This window comes from Folsomia candida, unplaced genomic scaffold (assembly GCF_002217175.1).
Source record: "Folsomia candida strain VU population unplaced genomic scaffold, ASM221717v1 Fcan01_Sc007, whole genome shotgun sequence".
Classification (NCBI taxonomy): Eukaryota; Metazoa; Arthropoda; class Collembola; order Entomobryomorpha; family Isotomidae; genus Folsomia; species Folsomia candida.
Window position 1 is genome coordinate 2,335,293 of NW_019091199.1, and position 22,653 is coordinate 2,357,945.

At 40.0% G+C, this 22,653-nt stretch overlaps 2 protein-coding genes across 3 annotated transcripts in view; one reads left to right on the top strand and one right to left on the bottom strand.

The window, feature by feature from the left end:
• Nucleotides 1-14,349: 14,349 nt before the first annotated feature.
• LOC110852218 (probable serine/threonine-protein kinase kinX) lies at nucleotides 14,350-16,634 on the bottom strand. Its single transcript, XM_022100223.2, has 7 exons — nucleotides 16,474-16,634; nucleotides 16,023-16,375; nucleotides 15,652-15,939; nucleotides 15,462-15,595; nucleotides 14,933-15,392; nucleotides 14,699-14,802; nucleotides 14,350-14,602 (listed from the first exon to the last, which is right to left on the bottom strand). Exons 2-7 carry the CDS (start codon nucleotides 16,372-16,374, stop codon nucleotides 14,546-14,548), a joined length of 1,395 nt encoding a protein of 464 aa, XP_021955915.1. The 5' UTR covers nucleotide 16,375; nucleotides 16,474-16,634; the 3' UTR covers nucleotides 14,350-14,545.
• A 1,599-nt stretch (nucleotides 16,635-18,233) lies between these two features.
• Nucleotides 18,234-22,653, top strand: part of LOC110852804 (hormone receptor 4) — a 61,650-nt gene continuing 57,230 nt past the window's right edge. The window contains exons 1-2 of one of the 2 annotated variants that reach the window (XM_022100930.2): nucleotides 18,234-18,638; nucleotides 19,068-20,829. The gene's annotated coding sequence lies outside the window, so the exon portion shown is untranslated. The remainder of the gene's footprint in view (nucleotides 18,639-19,067; nucleotides 20,830-22,653) is intronic. The other variant, XM_022100931.2, reaches the window with a different exon arrangement.

Sequence of the window (22,653 nt, forward strand, 5' to 3'; positions counted from 1 at the left end):
CTATTTTCAATATTCATATGTACTTAGATACACATTTATAGACATCCATTAGGGAGAGAAACACATCTGAATAGAAGTAAAAGCTATGGTATAGCAAATGTACAACTTACCTTGCACAATCAACTCAACAATTGGTAAGGTTTAATTCGCACAATGTTAGCTTTGTACACGAATTGGACGCATTATTACTGATTGCGATTTGAGAATAAATTGGTATTAATAATATTTATCATAAACAAGTATGGTAACATACGTACAAACTGGTCGAAAACTGACCTTTGGCACAACAATTTGTCTGTACCACAATGAGAATAGAATAAAATACTTCAAAGACAACCCTATGTAAATTCGGATGAAAGAAGATAATTATCCACGTTAAGCAAATATGATGGTCTAATAATCTAGTGTATGTATTATGTATGTACAAGCAATCTTTCCAATGTGCGTGACTCTCTGTTTCACAAATAAAGACAACTCGTAAACAGAGAAAGTTCACTTCTAGAAAGAAAGCTACATTGGTCAGCATTTATATTTTCCCCAAAAATACAACTTGTTCAGTTGAATTAAATAAGTACTTGCACTAATATTTATGTATGTATGTAAATTCTGACAAGTGCGCCAATCTAAAATCTAATGTGCAGGTGAAATTATTCAGAAATCTAAACATTACATACGTATTAACAATTTGTACACTTTTTAAAATAAACTTTTCCATACAATTCTACTCTGACGGACGATGCCCCTTTCTCTGCTTATTGAGATTCTTGAGTCGAGTCCTAATGTTTTGAGTTGTCTCGTAATACCTCTGACAAACGGCAAACGGAGGCCAATTCGTTGACCCTGGTCCTGTAGTTGAGACCCCTGGACGTCGCTCATTGCCATGATACTCGGCATCAATTTGATGTTGCATTTCTATGTTGCTGCTACCACTGCCAATGCTACTGCTGGGAGTGGGTGTGGATCTATTTGCAAAATTTGACTCAACGTTGAAATTCTTGGCACCACTGCCTTTTCCAGTGCTACAAGGATTCCTACCCGAAAAATCGGTTATCCGTCCACCAGAAGTGAATTTTGGCTGACAATTCATGAAATGCCCAGCCTTGCCAATAAATCTCTGTTGAACATGGTAGCTCTGAGCTGAGTGGAACTGGTGGTGAATGTTTGTCAAGGTTGTGTGCTGCCCGAATGAGTCTCTACTAGTTGGATGCACAATCGGACCATGACATAATTTCGCTGCTATCTTTGCAAAATCCCCACCTGCTTGAATCTGGCTGCGTTTACTGTTCGAGGACGAGTCCTCCTCCTCGAAAGGATTTTGAACAACGACGCTGTCAGAATCTGTGGGCAAGATGCGAACAGGAATTGAGGACTTTCTCCGTCGAAGAGACATGTTGGGCTGTTGTTGTTGTTGGGGGAGAAAGCCCGGTTGCTGTCTGTTCCTTGACCCTTCGGTGGAAATCTGTCTTATAATTCTGTGCTGATATTGCAAGTGACTCTCGGCCAGCTCAGTAACACATGTATTCGGAGTAGTAACATCGCAAGCCGTCAGCAACTGGGGTTGTTCCTGCTCATAAGCCGACACCAAACAGGGTTGACCATCCGCAGTGAAAATGCCAACAGGTCGCCCGCTGGGGTCAACTCTTGCCATAATTCTAGGATACGTCGTGTTTTGATAGTTGGTCTGTGTGGTTGTCGTTGGACGTGGCTTTTGGCCGCCGTCGTTGCCACCCCCACCGCCCACGACATGAGTCACGCTCACCTCGGCCATGGGTGGCTGTTGGTATTGCTGGTGGAGGTGCGAATAGGGTGTCAGAGTAGCACCTCCTCGCAACTGAACCTCTCCTCCTCCTCCCAACGCCTCAAAGTTAGGTCCAGTCATGGCGTTATCATAAATGTGAACCATTGATCCCTGACTTCTGTGCATAGAATTCGATTCCTTGAGGATCTGCTCCCAAAAGTTTGCGTCCTCGCCCATCGCGTTACGTCGTCTATTTTGATTGTAATTCATGGGATTGAGATCGGTACGAATTTCAACTTGAGACTGGTCCAACAAATGTGCAAACTCCATGCCGGGAGTGGTTGGGGACGGTACCACGCTAGAATAGACCACTTTACCCCCTCCTACATCAACAAGTCCACTTTTGGGCTCTTGGTGATGACCATCCCATTTTGTGAGTATTCGTCGCTTGACTCCACCGTTGCACGGCACCTTGAAAGTGTCGGAATCCGAAGAAGAAGACCGTCTTTCGACGACGGGATGTTGACGTGAGTTCGTCATCGTGTCCGTCGGTGACATCATCGAGGGGGTGGCTGGAGGCTTAAAGTCTGAATAGTTTGGGGCGAGTTGTAAATGGTGAGACGTGGAAGAAGGAGGGTAGGACGAGGAAGAAGAAGAAAGTGGGGTTGGGGAGAAGGAGGCAGCTGGGTTGCACTCAGCCACCGTGCGAAGCATGGAATTCACAGAGTTGAAGTACTGGAGATGAACTGGGGTGGTGTGAACTAATTTCGCCATTTCCATCAAGCAGGGTGACGAAGGTGGCTGGGGGCAAGTCGAGTCCATGGACGATGGAGAAAGTTGTTGCTGCAGAATGCCATGTGGTGTGCCGTCGAGAAAAGAAGCTCCTCGATAGCTCCATTCGGAATTTGGACGACGATAATTAAACTGAGTTGCGGGATCTATTTGGCCTTGACCGTACTGGTTTCTGCGTTGGTAGTACTGGTGGTCGTTCCAATGTCTTGACCTTACATCTGGCGTATCAGATCTGACATTTTCCATCCTGTCAAAGTCGTATGTTAAAGAGGACCGATTGTTGCTGCCGGGGTTTGGTGAGACGATGGCTAGTTGAGACTGGTTGGGATTTTGAGACAATAATTGTGGAGAGTTTGGAGGGTAAGTTGACGCTGCTGCTCCGGCCGAAGGTATTTTTTGTTGGTACATTTTATTAGATCTTCCATAAAAGTGGAATGATTTGGAGGTGGAAATATCTCCTTGCTCCCTCAACTCAACACCGCTCGCTTGAGGTGGTTGGATTTGCTGGAAATGGAGGAAGGAGGGGATTTCGGGCATGTCGTCGTCGGTTCGGATGATCGATGTCAAATTACATTGAGGTGTTTGTCGAATGACACTCTCCCGGGTTACCCCAAGTGCACTTCTCTTATGAGAATGGCTCCCGTCCATGCCAAACCCAATTCGTGGTGGGTTCCTGCAGATGAACTCTGGCTCCTGTAATTTCGAAATATCTTTGATCGACACGCGAGTGTGGGTGTTGGATGTTGCTGTTGAGATGGAGTCGTTTTGAGGGTCGGTAGGACTTGGTTGGGTAATTTGGACTCTGGCTGTTTTCAGGAATGCCTCTCCTTGCGATGAATTGGTTGATGGAGTCATTCGTGCGAAAGGATTGTCAGACAAATTATGAGACAAATTGGTCGTGGTGGTGGTTGAGACTTCGTTCGTATTGGCATTGAGTAGGTTTTCCTCTCTATCGGACTGTTCCTGCAAATCTTGGAGCTCCTTTCCTCGTGGTTGACCTGTGAATATGTCGACAAGACTTTTGGGACTGAGACAAGCGGTTGTACTCACGTATGACACGTCTTCGGAGAAGTGCACCTTGACAATGTGCTGGTTGAAGCCTTGGCGAAAGTCGAAAAACTTTTGGCAGTAGGGACACCTAAAAAATTTGGTAGTCTATATATGAACATCTATACGTACATAAATCCTTACATATGTACACATGTAAAAAAAATAAGTATACGCATGAAAAAAATCATTAATTTATTCATGGAAATTGGAAGCCTGTGCATAATATTTTACTGGATGAGCTTCTTACCCCACAATATCATTCGACTGGCCGATGGCGTGGTTACGTTGACAATGCTGAAAGTACGAGTCCTTCGTATTGGGCATGACTTCGAGGCACAACCAGCATTGGCGTTTTCCATGTTTCGAGAGACACAGATTTGCTTGCTTGTGATTTTGGTATTGAGTATGGCACACGGAACAAAATGCTAATTTCCGTTTCAAATCATGGATTGGCAGACTGTGTAGTGTCTCAAGGGTATGGCTTTTGATGTCATAAGCTTCACCTTTCATTGTGCAATCTACTTCTGGCGTTTGGCAAACTATCGATGCTGACATTGGGCTTTGACTGGTGGAGGTGACATTATTGTGGTCATCCTTATTCGCAAGGACGGCATCTTCCACAATTACGAGACAGTCGCTGTCGTAGCCGTCACAGTTTGCGACGACGGGGCAGTCTCTCGTCATCTCGGGATTGTCATGATGATGATCTTTGGATCCGGGGGATAACACCTTTCCTCCTCCAAGGAGCTTGGTTGTGGATGTGTCACATTCCCCGGACAGACCTTCCTTGCCTGACTCGCCTCCTGCTGCGTCTCTTTTCTCATTCTCCCCACTTTCTCCAACTTCTGGCTTCTCAGAGGAAGGAATAACTTGGGCCATAATGACAGGGGGTTGTTGTTGTTGGAGCATCAGATTTCATTTGGAAGTACGCAGAATGCAGGACAAATATGCTGCCCTTGAGCTACAATTTGACTTTGGGGAATACTTTGCACACGATGCGAACATTTGAATCATCTTTGTAAAGGTTATGAACTACTGCTATAAATCCACTTTCGTAAAGTTATCATTCCAAAGTTTTTTGTTAGTTTAGTTCATGTATTCAAATGAGACGTGGACGTGTTATCAATCGCGTTGACTTAGAGGTTCAAAACAATCACCCAGAACTGAAAGTGGTGAATCTGACAACGTTGGGACAAGATGCCTTGGGTGAAAGTGAAGTGGAGATGCTCGGAATACTCTGGAACCATAATGATCATCACGACTGCAAATAGTTGAATTTGCATTCGAAGGGAAGCCTGTTGTCCGCGTTGTGCGTTGGCCGACTTGTAAAATCGCTTAACCGGCACTTTCGACCTTTTTTTCAGAATGAGTCGCACCAGCTTTCTGAGCTTCTGTAATTTATAGAATTACCCAATTTACATACTTAGAAATCTCAGTGTCGATGTAATTTCATTCAAAAATTTTTGATTTGCTATTGCAGACGTATACTAAATAGTGTTATGTTGGAGAAAATTAGACTCTAACTGAATGGGTGAACTTTTACTTATGTTATGTAGTTAATTGGTGATTAACAAACGATGCTTCCTCTTTTTCTAAAATCTCATACTATACGTTGAAATTCAAAGAATCTTGCTAATGAGAACGTCGGCCTACAGGAGATGACATCAAGTCGACGAGGACAAGTAGGATTTCAGATTCAGGGTAAATATTTACGTCAATGATCTTGTTCAACAAAAGTATTGCAATTTGTAAAGTTCAACATTTTTGCAATCCTCAACTTCCTTCTTCGTTATCAAATTACAAGTTTTCAGCCTCCAACATATAATACAAAATAATAAACATTTCCTAATGTGTTTTATAAATAAGTACTTTGTTACCTAACCCGTATAACATTTGGATCCGACAGGTTATATAAGTACGTACGTATGTAGTAAATAGTAGCTCTACTAAATAGTGCTGGGTGTAGCCAGACAAGCGCTTCCTTTATTAAGAGCATTATATTATACGTACTAACTAAATTAAAACTTTGTTCTCACGCCATTATTACTCAGAACAAATCCGGGCATGATTTCTGTGCCAGAACAGGAAAGAACGAAAACCTGGCATTCTAAGGTTTCTGATAGTGGTGTAAGCGAGACCTACTAAGCTCTACTATTATGTATGAGAAGCCATTATTTCCAGTTTCAGTGATTGGCTAGCTGGCGACAAAGGTTTTATGGAGTATTTCTAACTAAAAATAAGCATTCAACGTAACTTCTCTTCCATATCTACCTGTAAACATGTTGCCAAAAAGCGTCTTGCATCCCAATTATGTGAATCTCGAGATAAACGATTTTGAAGGATGGTTCTCTCAAGCTGATTAATTACCTGAGCTGCGCCTGTTTTGATTGACAGAAGACGAGAGATGATGGTGGTGCGTTTTTTCTTCTTTGCCCCCTTTTCGGCAGTTCCACTCTGGTCGACCCTGTTATTGTTCTCCTCGCTTTTGTTCGTGATTCCAAAACCTTTAGAGAAAGCCTTTGCCATACAACGACCTGTTGTTTTCACCAGTCTGGCCGCCCTGGACATCCACTTTCCCCACATTTTGGAAGCCGAATTCACTCTGGGTTATTATTACCTTTGTCCTAATTGAAGGCTACGTCTGGACGTGAATGTATGTATTCAATTACGCTGTTAGAAGTGCATATATATGGCTACATTTACAATATGGGAAAGTTTACTTTGCTTTACTTACCCCCGTACAAAAAAACAACAACGTATTATGACTTGACTCAATCCAAGATTTCTGGGGGATGATGTTGTTGGAAACACAGAAATATAAAGAAAACAACAAAAATGGAAACAGCTCAGTTGATGATCGTCAGGAAAGTCACCATGCAATTACAAACCAGGTTTATTAACTACTAGACGAGGTGGTTAGCGTCTTATACGAGTTTGTTGTTGTTGCCGTCGTGTTGGCGTTTGTTCGACGACGCCAATATTTGCCCTGAGATGTATTTGAGCAACTGCTTTCTGACTTGGAAAATGTGTGTTCCGATTAATGTGGTTCAGAAACTTTCACCTTCTCATCGCACCTCAAATCAAAATCATCAACAACGCAGCTTTCACTTCTTGTCAACGTGACGCCTTTGCTCATTTCTCTCGCTTTTGACACGGTCGCCGAGATAGTTTTCTTCCTCCTCTGTGCTTGAACGTAAACCTCACGAATTTACATTTGGCTACCACTTTTCTGTGGGGATGAGAACATCGTTACTCCAATATTTCGGGGCTTCCTATTGGAAAATTGAGAGAAAAAATTGTGAAGAAGTGGCGAGATAATTTGTTTTTCAGCTGCATGTATTATAGGAATTGATTGGTGCACCTAAAATCCTAGCTGTACGGGATCACATGCCATGCACCAACTTCATGTCACAAAATATTGGCAGTTCCAATTGAGTTAGACATTTGATCTCTGGCATGAGATCTGTTCGTGATTTTTTTGTTTTGTCACAAATGGAAATTGAAAAATTGAAAGCTCTACGGGAGAAAATTGTTTCATTACTACCTGGAATCCTGAGTCTACAAAAAACTCTATTCTCTCTGACGCAGTTGGTTTTCTTGTCGTAAATCGCAGTAACTTTGCAATGACGAAAGAATATTGGAAACAAAATTGAAATGTAGTTTGCAGGATAAATGTTACAGTGCAAATAATGATTCAATTTCTCACAAAATCCACCATACATAGATTGACAAAGCAAAAAATAAATTGAGAATTTTTTAGAATTCTGTCAATTTTCAATTTAATATTCAATCAAATCAGACGACAAATCAATCCTGTACAGAAAAAATAAATTATACAACCCGATATTCGACCTCTCTACTCGCTGACGTAGGTTTGGAAGGGGAACATATAATTTGGAAAGTAAAACTCCAGTGTCAATGAAGTATGCTCCTAATCCTAAGCATGAGAGGAGGGCAGGAGACAAACTTTGTTATTTATCAAGTTCTAACCGTCCTTAATTTTTTATTAGAAGGGTTTCTTCCTATTCCTTAATTAAACATTTTCTCATTGTTCCCTCCCCGATCATGATGATAGCACCCTTATTGACATGTTAATTTACTGGGTCGAGGCAGATCTATGTAAATTACATCGGTTTGAAAATCAAGAGATTACTATTATCATGGATTAACACAGTAATCAATACCAACACACTCATTCTCACCTTATTGCACGTCAGTGATTAAAATAAATTGTTGCTAACAAATTTATATTGAGGGTATTCGTTATTTCTTCGTATCCATCGTATCGTAAAATAGTTTACGAAGATAAAACAAGGGTCAGGTTTCGTAAAAATCGTAAGCGTAGTAACGTGATTTTCGATGACAAAATCTTACGACGCTTAACCTTTTAAAAACGGATTCCACCAATAAGGTGGAGGGCGATTTCGATCTCTTGGCGACGGACTACACCAATAAGGTGTAGGCCAAATTTTTCGCCTTAGCGACGGACTACACCAATAAGGTGTAGGCCAACTTTTTCTCGTTGGCGACGGATTCCACCAATAAGGTGTATGGTTACAGAATTCCGTTGAGACCGGGCTACATCAATAAGGTGTAGGAAAAAATAAAAATAAAATGACCGAGAAAATTTTCTCAGTTCCATTCTTTCCTCCTTATTTGTCGTTGGTTTTTCTTCAAGCCTGAACTAATTTTTTTAGAGTTTAGAGTTGTAGTTGTAGTGGGGGGAGGAACTCGGAGGAAGTGCATCAGAGGTCACGCCGCGCCCCCGAAAAATTATCCAACATTGGCGCCGCTAATAAATTGGTCGGCGTTGACCTCTGACCTGTATCATGTTGTAAATATGATACAGTTCATATTTTTTTAAAATTATCACAACGTTCTCTTTAGCTAATATATTCGCAATAGTGTCACCACCGATCGGAACAAGTCACAGAACACTGAAGGACAAAATTATAGCTAATAACTTGTTTAAAATATAAAATGCATCCCAAAATCAGTGTCATCAAATTGATGACATGAATGATGACGATTTATTCGTTTAGTTTATTTTTGTAGTACTATCAAAATCAAATCCGATCTTTTTATCAAAATTAATATCGTGTGTTCATTTGGTTCAGTTGCAATTTCATGTTAAAAATGTATTATGTTCTAATTTTTGTTGTCGAATCAGTTCCAGGTCTCGAATAAATCATAACTGCATCAGTAGAATATTCAAAATCGGTTTGCATTAATTCAGTCCCCAACTGATTTTATCACCGCCCCACAAGTCGGTCTCAATGGTATTCTGCCCCCCAGTAAATCCGCCTCCAAATGCAATAGAAACCATTTTTAATTCCGTTTTTAAATGGTATCCAGGTCAAAATTAATTAGTTTTTATAAGGTTAAAAAATCTCGTAAGCTTCGTAAGTTATTTTACGATACGAAGAATACTAAGGATACGAAGAAATAATGAATACCCTCATTTAAAATATGCGTCTGCTTACAAACCCTGCTTCTAAATACATGCATGCATATTATGCATGATAATTGATGATTCTCCATAAGTTGCAATTTAGGTCATAACGTTTGGTTGTCTTCCATAACCATACGATTCAATTTAATAATTAAATTGGCTATATAATTGGAAATCCCCGTTTGGAAAACAGTAAAATGAGACGTAATTAAGCCAACGTGCTCCAGTTTGACAAGGAATAAGTCTAAATATGTACGCACATCTTCATCGTCACGTTAATTTGAGTTTTAATAATTCCGCACTGCAAGCCAGGTTTTGCTTTTCATGAAATATTTGTATTTGTAGAAGAAAGTAAACACGGACATTTTGTGAAACTGGCTAAACCCCATTTTCAGACTAGTCAATGTTTACTCTCATGAAGTCCTACGTACTGCTAACTGGCAAAAGATATGTCACAAGCTCAAAATATTGATAGAAGAAGCAGCAAAGGTGACTTTCCTTATTAGCTGATGCTGCTCTCCTGAACCCGATGATGCTCATGTTCAAACATAGATCCTGTACATCTAGATATGTGTTCAAATAACTGAAATAATTAAGAGGAACGAGAACAGCAACAAAAAGAGCTCGCATCACCAATTTATACACAACCAGCAGTTACATTTTACGTGTTTTTTTCTAAAATGATTTATTTTTTCGTTCCAGGAAAGATTCTTTCTTTTTGTCTAATTAACTAACATTGAACATTTATTTCTTGCTTCAATTAGGAAACCTCGCTGCCTACTGCGTAGTATTTTACTTGTGACATTACATACGCTGACTGATGCAGATACTAATATTTACAACAAAGTAACGGGTAAAAGTGACAATCGAATACGTTTGCTGAATCCAAAAACTTTCTCCTGTTTCAAAGGAAAGTGAGCATGAGTGATATTGTTATGCAAACTAGACCTCTAATTGGCTGTTACTCAATGGATGTTGATTTTTGAACATTTTCCCCACCATCAAAGCCAAGCTTCCATTACACCATTTGCACCTTTGATGTTCACTTTTATACTCGGTTGCCTACATAATAAATCGGCACAATAATTGCAGATATTTTCCTTCCTATTTTATCAAAAACTAATGTGTGGAGTACGAAATTGTCGCTGTTTAGCGTACATGTGAACATATCTTCCCATATCAACATATTTTAGGGGGGATTTGCAACATAGGTTGCACAACAAGGGTGCATGATAGACCTGGTTCACAGAGAATATCACGCAATGAGAATCAATAATTATCGGGACAAAATTGGTTTCTTTTGTTTAGAGGCGTTGTGTGTGTCGTGCAAGTGTAAAATTTATCAAACGACAAGACTTTCCTATTCGCCAGTATCAACATACTTGACCTGTACTATTTTACTGCAAATAATAGCAACGTTATTTTTATGATGTCGACCAGGTGTGTGCTTGTTCAAGAGGCTCATGAATTAATGATAAACCCGAACAATGACACATGAACATTCCTTTGTTTGTTCTTATTCGCCCCAACCGATTACAAATTGAAAGTTTGGCTGAAGATTTTCCGAGTAACAAATACAGAGTCCAACAAGTAGCAAATATTTGCATGTTATATTGTGCACACAATCTGATTATGACATGAATATGCGAAATACACAAATAGAACTTCCCTTTGAATTATTAGTACGTTTGAAAGGAGATTTATGCTTACCGGACCAATAGCGTTACCCCAAAGCTTGGAGGATGTATAGAAATTAGGTCGGATTTAAGAGTTGTTATCGTCGAGTTAAAGCTTTTGCAGGGGATTTTCGAATACTTTGGTAAGCAGCTTAAAAGGGGAGGATCAGCCAAAACTGGAGAAAGTTGTGAACCAGTTCAAGGGACCAACTGTTGCTTATTCCATCACCAGGACAGAGAAACTCTTGAAGACTACTGACAACCGTTTCGCCGGAGAAAGTGTGTTCCCTCGCTCTCTCTCTCTGTTAAATACAGAAGAAAGTTGGCAGCAGCAACCCAACAACAAGCCCACGAAACCAACCAAGGAGCGAGGAGTGTGATGATGAAGCAACAGTTTCTTTGGGACCATCCACGTCTTACCACCCCCTTCTCCACCTGCTGACCTTCACCACAATCCGAATCTTTTCCGTGACCAGCTTCTGATACTTTTATCAACAACAGACAATAAAAACCCTTCATCGATGTGCTCAAAGACTTATTGCAATCCGTCATAACCTGCAGAGTAACATATGTATTGGCACACAATAAGTTCCACTTTATTACCGTTGTCAGATATAATTACACATTTCTGCATACTTTCCGTAATGTGAGATGATTGAGTAGAATTCACTCGAAAGTAGAGAGATGTGAGAACGTGACACACTTTCTCCTCAACTCCAGCTCCCTTTCACCCACCAGTTTCATTATGAACAACCCTTCCTCTCACTCGAGTGGATTTTAATAATATGCAAGAGAGGAATGTTGCCACTCGAGTTGCGGACAGCGTGGTGATATAACGAGCTCAGCGAATGTACGTATGTACGTATGGCATGTAATAATAAATGTCAATTGATACAAACCGTATATATTTAATACGCAGTATTTGTATTACAAGATGGATGGTGTAAGCAGTAGGCACATTACATACAACAAAAACGATGACAAAGTTGAAAGTACATAGGCAGCTCAAAACTCATAACTGCCAATTTACTCTACTTTCATCCCACGTCCAATGATGCAAAACTTGAGAAAGTTGTAGCGAATTAGACGGGCAATCAGTGCCAGTTACGTACACACAAGATATATAACAACACATTATAACAACTTCTAACACAACTTTCTTTCAAAAAGTTTATAATAACGCAACTTTTTAACGGGGTTAATTCGCTAGCAGATATTCTGCAAGAAAACATTATTATTTTAAACTGTTTTATGTGAACTTTAAAGTCTTCATTATAAGTTTATGTCTTTTCTCCCTCTCTCTCTCTCTCAGTTAATGGCTGTAATTCTAACCATTAAACCGTAACTAGTATAATTTTAAGAAACTTGCCATGTTGGTTGCACAATCACTCAAAGCATTGTACCCTCTTTAATGAGGACCTTTGCAAATAATCTCCATACAACGGTTTTTCACTGTACATGGTGCTTTTAATTGAATATTCGCATCGGAGGCCATTAACGTGGGGATTATATTTATTTAGTACGACGTACATAAAATATCGAACGTTCTGGACGCATTAACGGCATGAGACATCATCGTGAATGGAAGTCTTAGCAAAGGAAAGGAAATTAGCATCGTCTTATAAGTACTACTGATTTCATACATGTGTACTTGTTCACTATGCGCATATGTACATGGAGATGTACATATTATGCATATCTACCGATAAGACTCTGGGAGGAGAATATGGTGCGTGGGAACAGGGGACGATGTCGCAAAAGCTGAGGTGAATGACGACCATGTCGGATTGGAAATGAAGCAGAATTTCATCAGCTCCTTTTCGGGCTTCCCCAATAATAAGCACGTTCTGCATATTGAGACAGTTATTCATGCTTTTGTCCTGCCGTTTGATCTCTGCTCGTGTACATGCATATATTCCTCTCCTCCTCCTCTTCTGGGGAACTCGAACAAGTCGCTTGCTTGCCATCGACGACGACGACGGTGAGAACAGTACAGGAGCGGATTGTATTATGTATTTGTAATCTGGGCAAGGTGGCTGTTTCCGGGAAACAGGTAGCTTGGATACGATGTGCGGGGAGAGACTTGTCCCCGGGCTCAGTTCCTTCCCTCCTCGCTCCGTCGTTACTGGCTGCCTGGTTGTCGGGGTGGTTGGCTGCCTGCCTATGGTTCCAGCCTTTCTCTGGAAAAAGAAAGCACCTTGATCCCATCCAAATAAGTAATACGCACTTGAGGTTAGAACATAAGTGAAGCCATGCAGGACCAGGTGAACTGTGGTGCTGAAATTAGCCATGAATCCCTACCTACTTGCTTGTCTCACTCATCGGAGCTCTGGACTTTAATGGTCTTTCACTGTCCTTTCACAACATTTTCATTTGTAGCCAAGCGAAGAGATGTATAGAGCTCACAATGGAGATGTTGAGATAGCAGATGAGCCACGCGTATTTATTTCGCCTGGAGCAGGAACGTTTTTGCACGTGAGCAAAAATCAATGTCGCTTTCTCAATTGATAAAACGTGGTAATTCGTGCTTCAGGTGTCATTGAAAAGTGTTGAGAAGGGGAGCATAATGAAAATAATGAGCATAATCATGTTGGTTTATTATTACTGTGTTGGTAATAGAAGAGCAGTATTCATTTCATTTCACGGGTTCTTTCACATTCATTTCCCAACCTATACTTTCTCCAAGCCTGGGGCACAGTATGTAAATAATTGTGCAGAGAACGGGTATATAGCTTATCCAACCAAACCTTTTTCCCATCAAGTATCGCTTCACAGATTAGGCTGCAAAGGAAAACAAGTTCAAATTATCTCCTTGAATGAGAATAAAATTGAATTAAAATAAGGTTTACGTTTCCAGCAATTTCATGCTCATAAAAGTACATGACTTTTTATATAATATTTAACTACAGTTGAGCAGAAATTAAAAACGTGTCACTAAATTTATGTATATCTTGTATATTTTCCATGAAGTGATGGAAGGTCCAAATATACATGTGCACAACAACTACATATGTATACAACTATGTAATACCAAGTTTTAATCACGCTTAAACTCTTATTTGCTTTAGTTACCTAAATGGGATGTCATAATATTTTCAGGGATTCATATTCCATCCACGATTATTGTCCAACAAATATCAATTGGATTTCCTCATGCACAATTTATTTATCAACGAAAACTGGGTTTGTTGAAAGTGAAAGAGTAGTCCTCTTTCCAAAGAGAAAGCAAATTCTGGAGGAAAGTTCGCCCTCAACTCGCCAGCGATCGCTACAGACACGATCACCATTCCTGGGGTTCTCTATTCTCCTCCATGTATGACATCGTCTCTGATCTTATCGTTAAGCTATTTAGTTAAATTAACATGCACATTTCAGAGCAGTATAGCCTGCATAGGATACGGTTGACTGATATAGCATGTTGCTGTACGCACTTCATATCAGTTGAATGTATGTATGAATTGTGTGATGAAAACCACAAAGAGAATTTTACAAATAAATTACGATAAACTTAACCATCATTGATTTTAAAACGATAAATTTAGAAGTAGGCCAAACGGACATTGACACTTGTACGTTTCTGATAACGCTGAATGCTGCCTAATGATTGAGGTATATATACATAAAATTACAACCACCACAGATTATTTTGATATGAGGAATTTAAATTTATTGCACTAGTACCACTGCCAACCACATTTCTTTACCAACATAAATTAAATAACCAGCCTGTTACAAAAGACTAAGGCAGCACCGGAACAAAAGTGTATTTTAGTAAGTAGTAAGTAAATGTTGTAAATATGCAAGTAAGAATTCATAAGAAAGGAACAAAAAGAGTTCTTAAATTTTCTCGCTAGTCTGGATTGCGTTTTCACCTTCGGCAATTTCTTGAAGCTTCTATAGGAAAAATCACAAGAAAATCTTTTAACAAATATTCCAATATCCACATAAATTGAATTGAGCGAACAAAATGCGTAATTTCGTATTGTGTACCCGCATGGAAGCTGCGGAAATTGAAACGATGCACTGCCGTCTCTTCGACATTTTATGAATGTCTTCTGCTGGGGAATCTTCCGCTGTAATTTTCAGGTGTTTACCTACATGCACAATAATAAATACAAGTAAAACCTTACGGAATATACGGAATATATATTACAGAAAGTACTAAGACTTCATAGACCACGTAAAATTACGCTGATGACTTTATTTATAAACGTAATTTTTTACCTTCTTGTGTTAACCCAATTGTCCCATCACGAGCGCCAAATGCCACACCAAATACATTGTTAAGCGACTCTCTCATAGAATCTTTGTTCACGGCGAATTCGTACAGGTTTGCCGAATCTCTTTCACCCATAAAATCGACCAGACTTTTTTGAAACTTTTCAACAACCTGGTCATTGGCTTTGGATTTCGCAGCACTAGCCTCCTTAGTTATGCTAACCTCTACTTGGGTAGCAATTAGGGAGTCGGGGTCGAAATTTCTTGTTTTTCGCTTAACTTCTTTCTTCTTCGGCTTCTCGACGACAAGACCTTCCTTTGCCAAATACTCTTTATAGTCAAAGGCTCCAACTAGAGTGGGAAGATTAGATGCCACTTTCCAATGTCCCAATACAAGTTGATACATTTTTAATTCCGCAACGTCCGTTGAGTCAGTTTCGACTTCGTCGTCCGCAATCATTTGTTTCTAGGAATCATGTTATTATTATATTATAAGGCGTGTGATAGATATAGCAAATGACATGACATGACATACCAATCCGTCAACGTAGTCATCAATAGAGATCAGCGTTTCTTCAAGACCCATTTCATCCGTCCGTTTTCGCAACAAATGTGCACACATGTTTGTATGTTTATATGCCAAAAACATTTCCGACGGTTTGACAGCCTCTACACACATCACATAAATTGATCGAAATTGTTATGTATAAATTAAATAGCATTACGTGTGGTCGCCTTCGCTGCCTCATCTATAGTCTGCGATAGTTGCTTTTTCGTACTGGCTCGCCGACGTGATGAGTCTTCTTGAAGCGAATCAGCATTTTTAGTGCTTGGTGTGGATTCGCCGTCCTCAATCGACGACTTGCGCTTTTGTCGCTGCCACATAGTCTTGCTCCTTTCTAAAAGTCTGCTGTCCGGCATGAACTGTTTTTGGAACACTGTAGCGCTTTGTTTTACTTGCTGTCGCAATATCTTATCTTCGTTAGTTTTAAAACCTTGTTTGTCATCCAATTCTGTATTTTAAATTAAATTGCTTCATAAGATAGATATTCATGTTTGCATTTCAATCCACTCTGACTAAAATATTTTGTCATACCATAACACGTGTCCATCATTTCATACAAAGCGATTTTAGTTTCATTCATGCTGGTAAATTCATTATCATCCAAATCCAAAAGCGACTCTGAGGAATCACTATCCTGTTCGTAATTGAAAATACTAAGGTCTCCCTGACTATCCTCAGAATTTCTTTGCAAATCAGAATGGGACGATTCTTCATCTTCTTCCTCCTGGTCGTCATCTTCATCATCATCATCATCGCTTTCACTTTCATCACTGACTTCATCACTGTCTTCTTGTTGTCGTTTGCTTTCTTCTTCCAATTGTTTTTGCCGGATTTCTTCCTCCATTTCCAACCTCATCTGACGGGAACTTCCAGGAGCGGACATCCTATCAAATTAAAAATGTAGATATATTATATATTCGACGAAAAGCCGGAAATCAGTATTATACATACACAACGCCTTTATCTCCATACATTTACTTACCTTTGATGTTTTTTACCAGGAAAGTAAACAAACTTAGATTTGTATTGTAATTTATAATTCTAATTTCAATTTTATAGAACTTTCGACATTCGAGTAGCGAACTCCAAGTCCTTCGGCATAAGGCGAGTGCGGCAATCTGGTGATGCGATGAGTGTACAAGGCGGGTCTGGCAGCCAAGTTGGGGCCAGGTGAGATGGTGGCTACCCAACTTTCACCTGCTCTCTCCTCCATCCATCCATAATTAAACATGACCAGAATGTGACCACCATTTAGTAACACAATGCACTAGTAAACACGACATTTTCGTATGTTAACATACAAATATCTGCATAATAATGTACTCCCTTCCATTTATGCATAAATTTATCTTGACGATCTTCAATCAGTAAAACGTACGTTATAAGTATGTTTTATTAAAGCCAGTCTGCCGCCTATTATTACCAAATAAATACACATATCCCCAATACCACTGTATAATTATGTGCAATTCAATCATCATTAATATATGATCACATCAAACACAAATATAATAAATGGGACTCGTCTCATCATTCATTATTAGTGCATCCGGAAAATACCATTTATCTGAACTCATTTCGTTTCATGGCTGATTACTAAACTGATTGTTTGACTGCCTTCCCTGCGCACCCCGAATAAACCAACAATGTCCCGTCCCTTTTCTTGGTACGATACATGACAAAGTTGGACTTTCACCGAGCAGAAGCTGCTTCCGTGTGTACTTTTGGGAGAAATGAACTCTGGTGGTGGTGGTGGTGGTGGGAAGAAAGTGAGGTATACAGCAGGCGAGGAGTATACCCGAACGAGTGGAGGAAATTGCATGGTAGATTTGCAACGGGGTTGTTGAACTCGTCTCACAACAACGTTGGCGAATTGCATTGCGAACTCGGGTTTGGTTGCATCCTGTCCACAAATCCTGTCCTCCGCTTTCTCTCGGCCCGAGAAATTCTCCAATCTAAATAACCGCCTAAAAAGTCACAAACAAGCACACATCTATTTCATCAAAGCAAGTTGTGGGAAAGCAAATTGTGAATAATAAATTCGTACAGCGGACTACAAGTAATTTTTGTAATCTTTTACGGTGATTCTTTTTGGCTAACCATCCCAGAGGTGTGGGGGTTAGAGTGAGACGAAGATACGTGAAAATGGTTTAGAGACGAACTCCCTGAATCATCCGATGGTTCATGTCAAGAAATTGTTCCCGAATCATCCAAGTTCGTTCGTTGATCTCTCCTGAGAAGAGAAAGCAGTGGCGGACCTTCGCTTCTGCTGCCTCCCTTAACAAAATAATGGCATTGGTGCATGACATCAGTGTCTGCTATTGTTGCTTTAGAACAGAATTGCAATGTAGACGAGTACATTTGGTCATGAATTTATTACGTATTTTAAAGTTTCATCAATCCGCCACTTTCTCCGCTTGACTATTTGGCTGAATTCCGCACATTTCGTTGAGGATCCACCCTGAATGTTGTGTCATAATATCCAGACGAGGCGTGTTGAGATCCAACCAAACTATTTATCTGCTGGATGGATAACCCTTCTCTCAACTCCCACAACTAAAACACACGAGAAAACCACCACAACTCGTTCAACTCAACATTGAACTTACCAAGAGAATAGCAAGCACCGATGAGCAGTGAAGTTGGTGAGTATACACACGCTCTCTTCTTCGCTCTCCAGCAGGAGCACATGCATTGCATTGGCAAAATGCGAAATGTTCCCAGTTCACTTCCTGATATCCCACCAAACAGACGACTTGTTAGAGAACAGGGGACAGTGCATACATACACGCAGGATAGGATAATATTCATCCTCTAATAATTCGTTCATTCCTCCTCCTCCACTGCAGAGAACAGTGTTGTGACAAAATCGCATTTAAATAACCACTCATGTGCATCTGCACTTGAAGAAGGTGTGCTAATTTCTGCAAGTGCTTTTCATACACAACTCGTCCAGTTTGCACGGTGCATAATATTCTAATATATAAATACATACGTACCAACTAGATATTTAGTTCTGAGACTTTCCTGGAGCAAGGCACAGTTTTGAAAGCTGCGAAAAATTTCATGTACATACATCACGTTATAACGGTTCTTGGCTAAGCGAGATAACCAACGCTACTGACTGAGCAGGTAAATAAACTAGAGGTAAATGTCAACCCATGATTTTGCACATTAAAGAAAAAATATTCATTTGGAGATTTTCCATAAATGCGGGTGCATGCAAGAGATAGAGTACATATTCGTTAAGCGACATGCATAATACGAGAAGAGCAGCATGAGACGACGCAAGTAATAGTTCAGCAACACTTCGTTATCTTATTGAAAAGAATTTCACTTTCAGATGTACATACATATGTAACCCACGCTTACATGCATACGTATGTATGTACATACTGAGGGATTTGGCATGGCCAGACTGCTAGTAGACTATGTAGCGTAAATTTGAATATCGTATGCCCATGCATTTATCACCTTTACATATTTGCACCTGAAAAAAAACATGAACCGTTATAAGATGATGAACTATTAGCACAGTAAAGATTGACATTGAAACCGTGTTGTGTTTTTCTCAAGGATCATCACTCTGCCAGGCAACAACTCTTTTGTCCGGACAGGACCGAATCTCATTTAATCTTCCAACACATTAGTTCAGTAACACACGTCAAGAAAGGAGCAGCGTGTATCAGGAAAAAAATTATAAACATGAATAAAACAGTGATACTCCACTAAATCAAAAGCGGTGCTATATAAGAACGTCCCAAAGTAAAAGTTAAACCATTATTGGTGCAGTAATAATTCTGAGACAAGATCAAGCCATTCGTCCTTTAAGGTAACCTTGTTTTCAATTCGGAGAGTGGATTACCGTTGGCTATTGCGTCTCGTTTTTTCTCGTCTTGTTGATCGTTGCTGGAGAAGTTGGCAGTGATTGCCACACGAACTAATATATTACTCAGCCCTGTCTTATACGTAGATCCATAGGTGAATAAGTAGATCAACAGTCGTGCTTGAACTTGAGGTGCTCTTGAGTTCATCAACTCGAGCAGAATTACCGTGATACACGATACAGGACGACAACTGCGTGGTGAAAGTTGTCGAGCGAGGGAGGAAATTGACAACGACGAGTCATCGAATGAGGAAGACGAGGACGGGGGTTGCCCCATTCATGAGAACCAATGTCGTCTGACCCGAGCAGTCTGGAAAAACACGTGGTGGGCTAAAGTTAAGACGTACAAGCGCCCGATTCACTCAACTTTTTAAGTGACATTGAAAGTTCGACCGGAACTGTCTTGCTCTCCACAACTGCGCTATTCTTACACACAACATCCAATTCAAAATGGATTATTCAGACGTACTTGACCAGAAATATTATAAAAAACGGACCATTTTCATTACCAACTAGATCATTCGCTTAAACGTGCATTGTGTACACACACTCCCTCGCTAATGAAATATTTGACGAGTGAAACTGTTTGTTGGGTGATCGTTTTAACCAGTTTGATTTCATACCGGTGCGAGCATATTAGTTGGTGCTAGACAAACTATTGTACAAGAAGGGAGTTCAACTTTTAGTGATTTGTTAAACAAACCCGGTGATAAGTCAACTTAATATTAAAATATCCGTGATTAACTCAAAGAAAACAAAGTACAACAAAATTTTCTCCAACTCTGTGACATTTTATCAGAAGATAAAAACTAGAGTGTAACAGATTACGAAACTTGTGCATAGTTCGAACTTAATAATATCCGTGACTCGATTCAACTTGGAATTAGTTTGGAGTTTAGTTTTTTTGTTGGGTGTTTGATTGGCAACCAAATAACCACCACACATCGCATCATCGTCATCCCCAATTCATGCAACTCAACACTATTTCCTTCCTGATTTATTTAATGCAACATTAACTACGAGCCATCAGCTACAAATATTTCGTGCTGGACAGAAGAGGGAGCATTGAACTGGGATGAACTTGATACTTGATATTTGAATCTGGATGATAATTTTAGTGTTGTTATTACTTTCGCTGTGGTGATCGACTACATACGTACATTTCATATACTGACACGTTCTTATCGGAACCGGAAGGAGGGTCAAACACGAATAGCTCTTATTCATATATTCCAACCTTATAAAACGGGTGACTGGAATGATTGTCTGAAACCACGAGGATATATACAACGAATTGAAATGAACTTGTGTGTTTGCCAGACAAATATGTATGTTTGTAAGTGCAATTCGTGAACTATCTGTCAATAAATAATAACAGTGTACGCACGTCACACGTTCCTTCTGGATGGCTGCCAGTTGACTATCGTCCACTCTGATTACTATTATTACAAGGTAATTATTTGATTTGATGTAGTTTCTCCCACTACCGGCTTTCTGGACTTGTAGCATTTCTATCTGTATGAAGATCACACATACCCAAACTTGTAAAAGTGAATGGGTACATACGTTTAGTAAATTTATTCTTTAATACTTTATTCTGAAAGAACTTAACGTCATACCACATCAATTCACTGACTGACTCACGTGAAATGAAATGGGACGATTTGTTTGAACATTTATTTGTCAAATTTTGTGCTTGGCTGAATATACATAAACCTTCTGCTCGAACTAATAAGTTCGACACAGCCATTGATCCAGAGAGACAGAATGTCATCAAACTTTTTAACGGGACTTTTCCATCCCAATATACATACTGTGTTCCCGGATTAGTGCATTTGCATACATTGAATTGCTGATGGCATTCGCGAATTCCATGAGGACATTGGCTTCGAGGCTCAGTATAGAGAGCGATGCAGAAAAACTGCATAAAACAACGGGCTCCTATAGCACAATTAATACAACGAGTCCAGGTTTAGCAGTTCATGGGCAATGAAACGATACTCTGGATTCCTTGTTATTAGCAATAGTAACGTTGCCAATTCTTCCTCGCTGGCGTCTCTTTTAAATTGGTGGCAGAAAGGTTTGGCCCAGCGGCAAACACAATAAGATCTAATCTGTCGAGCCAATCCGATTTAAAGGTCAATCAACGTAAGTTCATCAATTCCTCTCCGCCGCAATAACAGCAGTACGAGTAATAATGTACAAAATTGCGACGGTATGAGTCAGAGATAAGACATGCATGCAGAACTCAGTGCCAACATAATGTCGTTGAACATGGAACAAATAGCAAATATCGTCTGGCATGGATTCGTCCTTAATAAATTTGCAACGAGATTGACAGATGTGTATACATACGTATGTGCATATAAATGTATGTATGCATGTATTCTCTGGCGTTTAAGTTTCCCCAAGTGTTCCGGGTTCAAGAGTCTTTTGTGTTGATGATATGGATAAAACGGATGATTTAATTTTACAAGATTTCTGCACAACCACATTTCGTGTTTGTCTGCTCAAGTACAAAATTAATTCAGAAGGCAAATTCCTAACCACGCAGCTAAACGATTCCCGAGAGACTTTTCCCGTAACGGACCCCTTAACAGAATTTGATTTGACCATTATTCCGCCATCGCATATATTTATATGGCAGATTAATTTTGCTGTCATATGCAGAGGAGGTAATAATTGAGCCAGTGTGCAGCATACTAAAAAAACTGAACTCAATCATGGAGCCACTATTGCCAAAAGAGCAGAATTCGTTGAGAGATTGCTTGTGAGCATGGTTTGTTCGTTGGTTGTGAAATTGGATCGATCTCAGCGAGAGGGCAACGCTCTTTGGCCATTGCAATGTCGTAAATCTGCATCTTTCCTCCGCATATATAACTCGTGTTATGTCATTTATCTGACAGTTATCCAGGCCATCCACCAAACCAACGATTCCTTCTGCTCACCTTCTCCCACTTATGTGCATGCTTATCATGGTGAGTGTACATCCGATTTCAGAGGAAATGTTTTAAGAGGAGGAGAAGAAACGGAGAGTGAAAGGATGTGGGAGATGAATGGGTCTGTTTTACAACGAGTACAGCTATATTTTACCACTTTTGTAGGCTATTCCGCGAGTAATAATAACACGCCACATAGTAGAACGTCTCAGATGCCATTGACCCCAGCCAAATACCACCACCACGCAAAAACACAAAGTATTTCGCTTTCTGCTCACGGATAACTCACACAACTCTTGTCAGCATGGGGCTGACAAGCCACTGCTTCCAACTCACA

Coding starts and splice junctions, on each gene's coding strand:
- LOC110852218 (XM_022100223.2), bottom strand. CDS start 16,374: ATGTCCGCTCCTGGAAGTTCCCGTCAGATGAGGTTGGAAATGGAGGAA. Junction 15,940..16,022: donor AATGATGGACACGTGTTATG/GTATGACAAAAT, acceptor TTTAAAATACAG/AATTGGATGACAAACAAGGT. Junction 14,603..14,698: donor TTTCCGCAGCTTCCATGCGG/GTACACAATACG, acceptor TTTTTCCTATAG/AAGCTTCAAGAAATTGCCGA.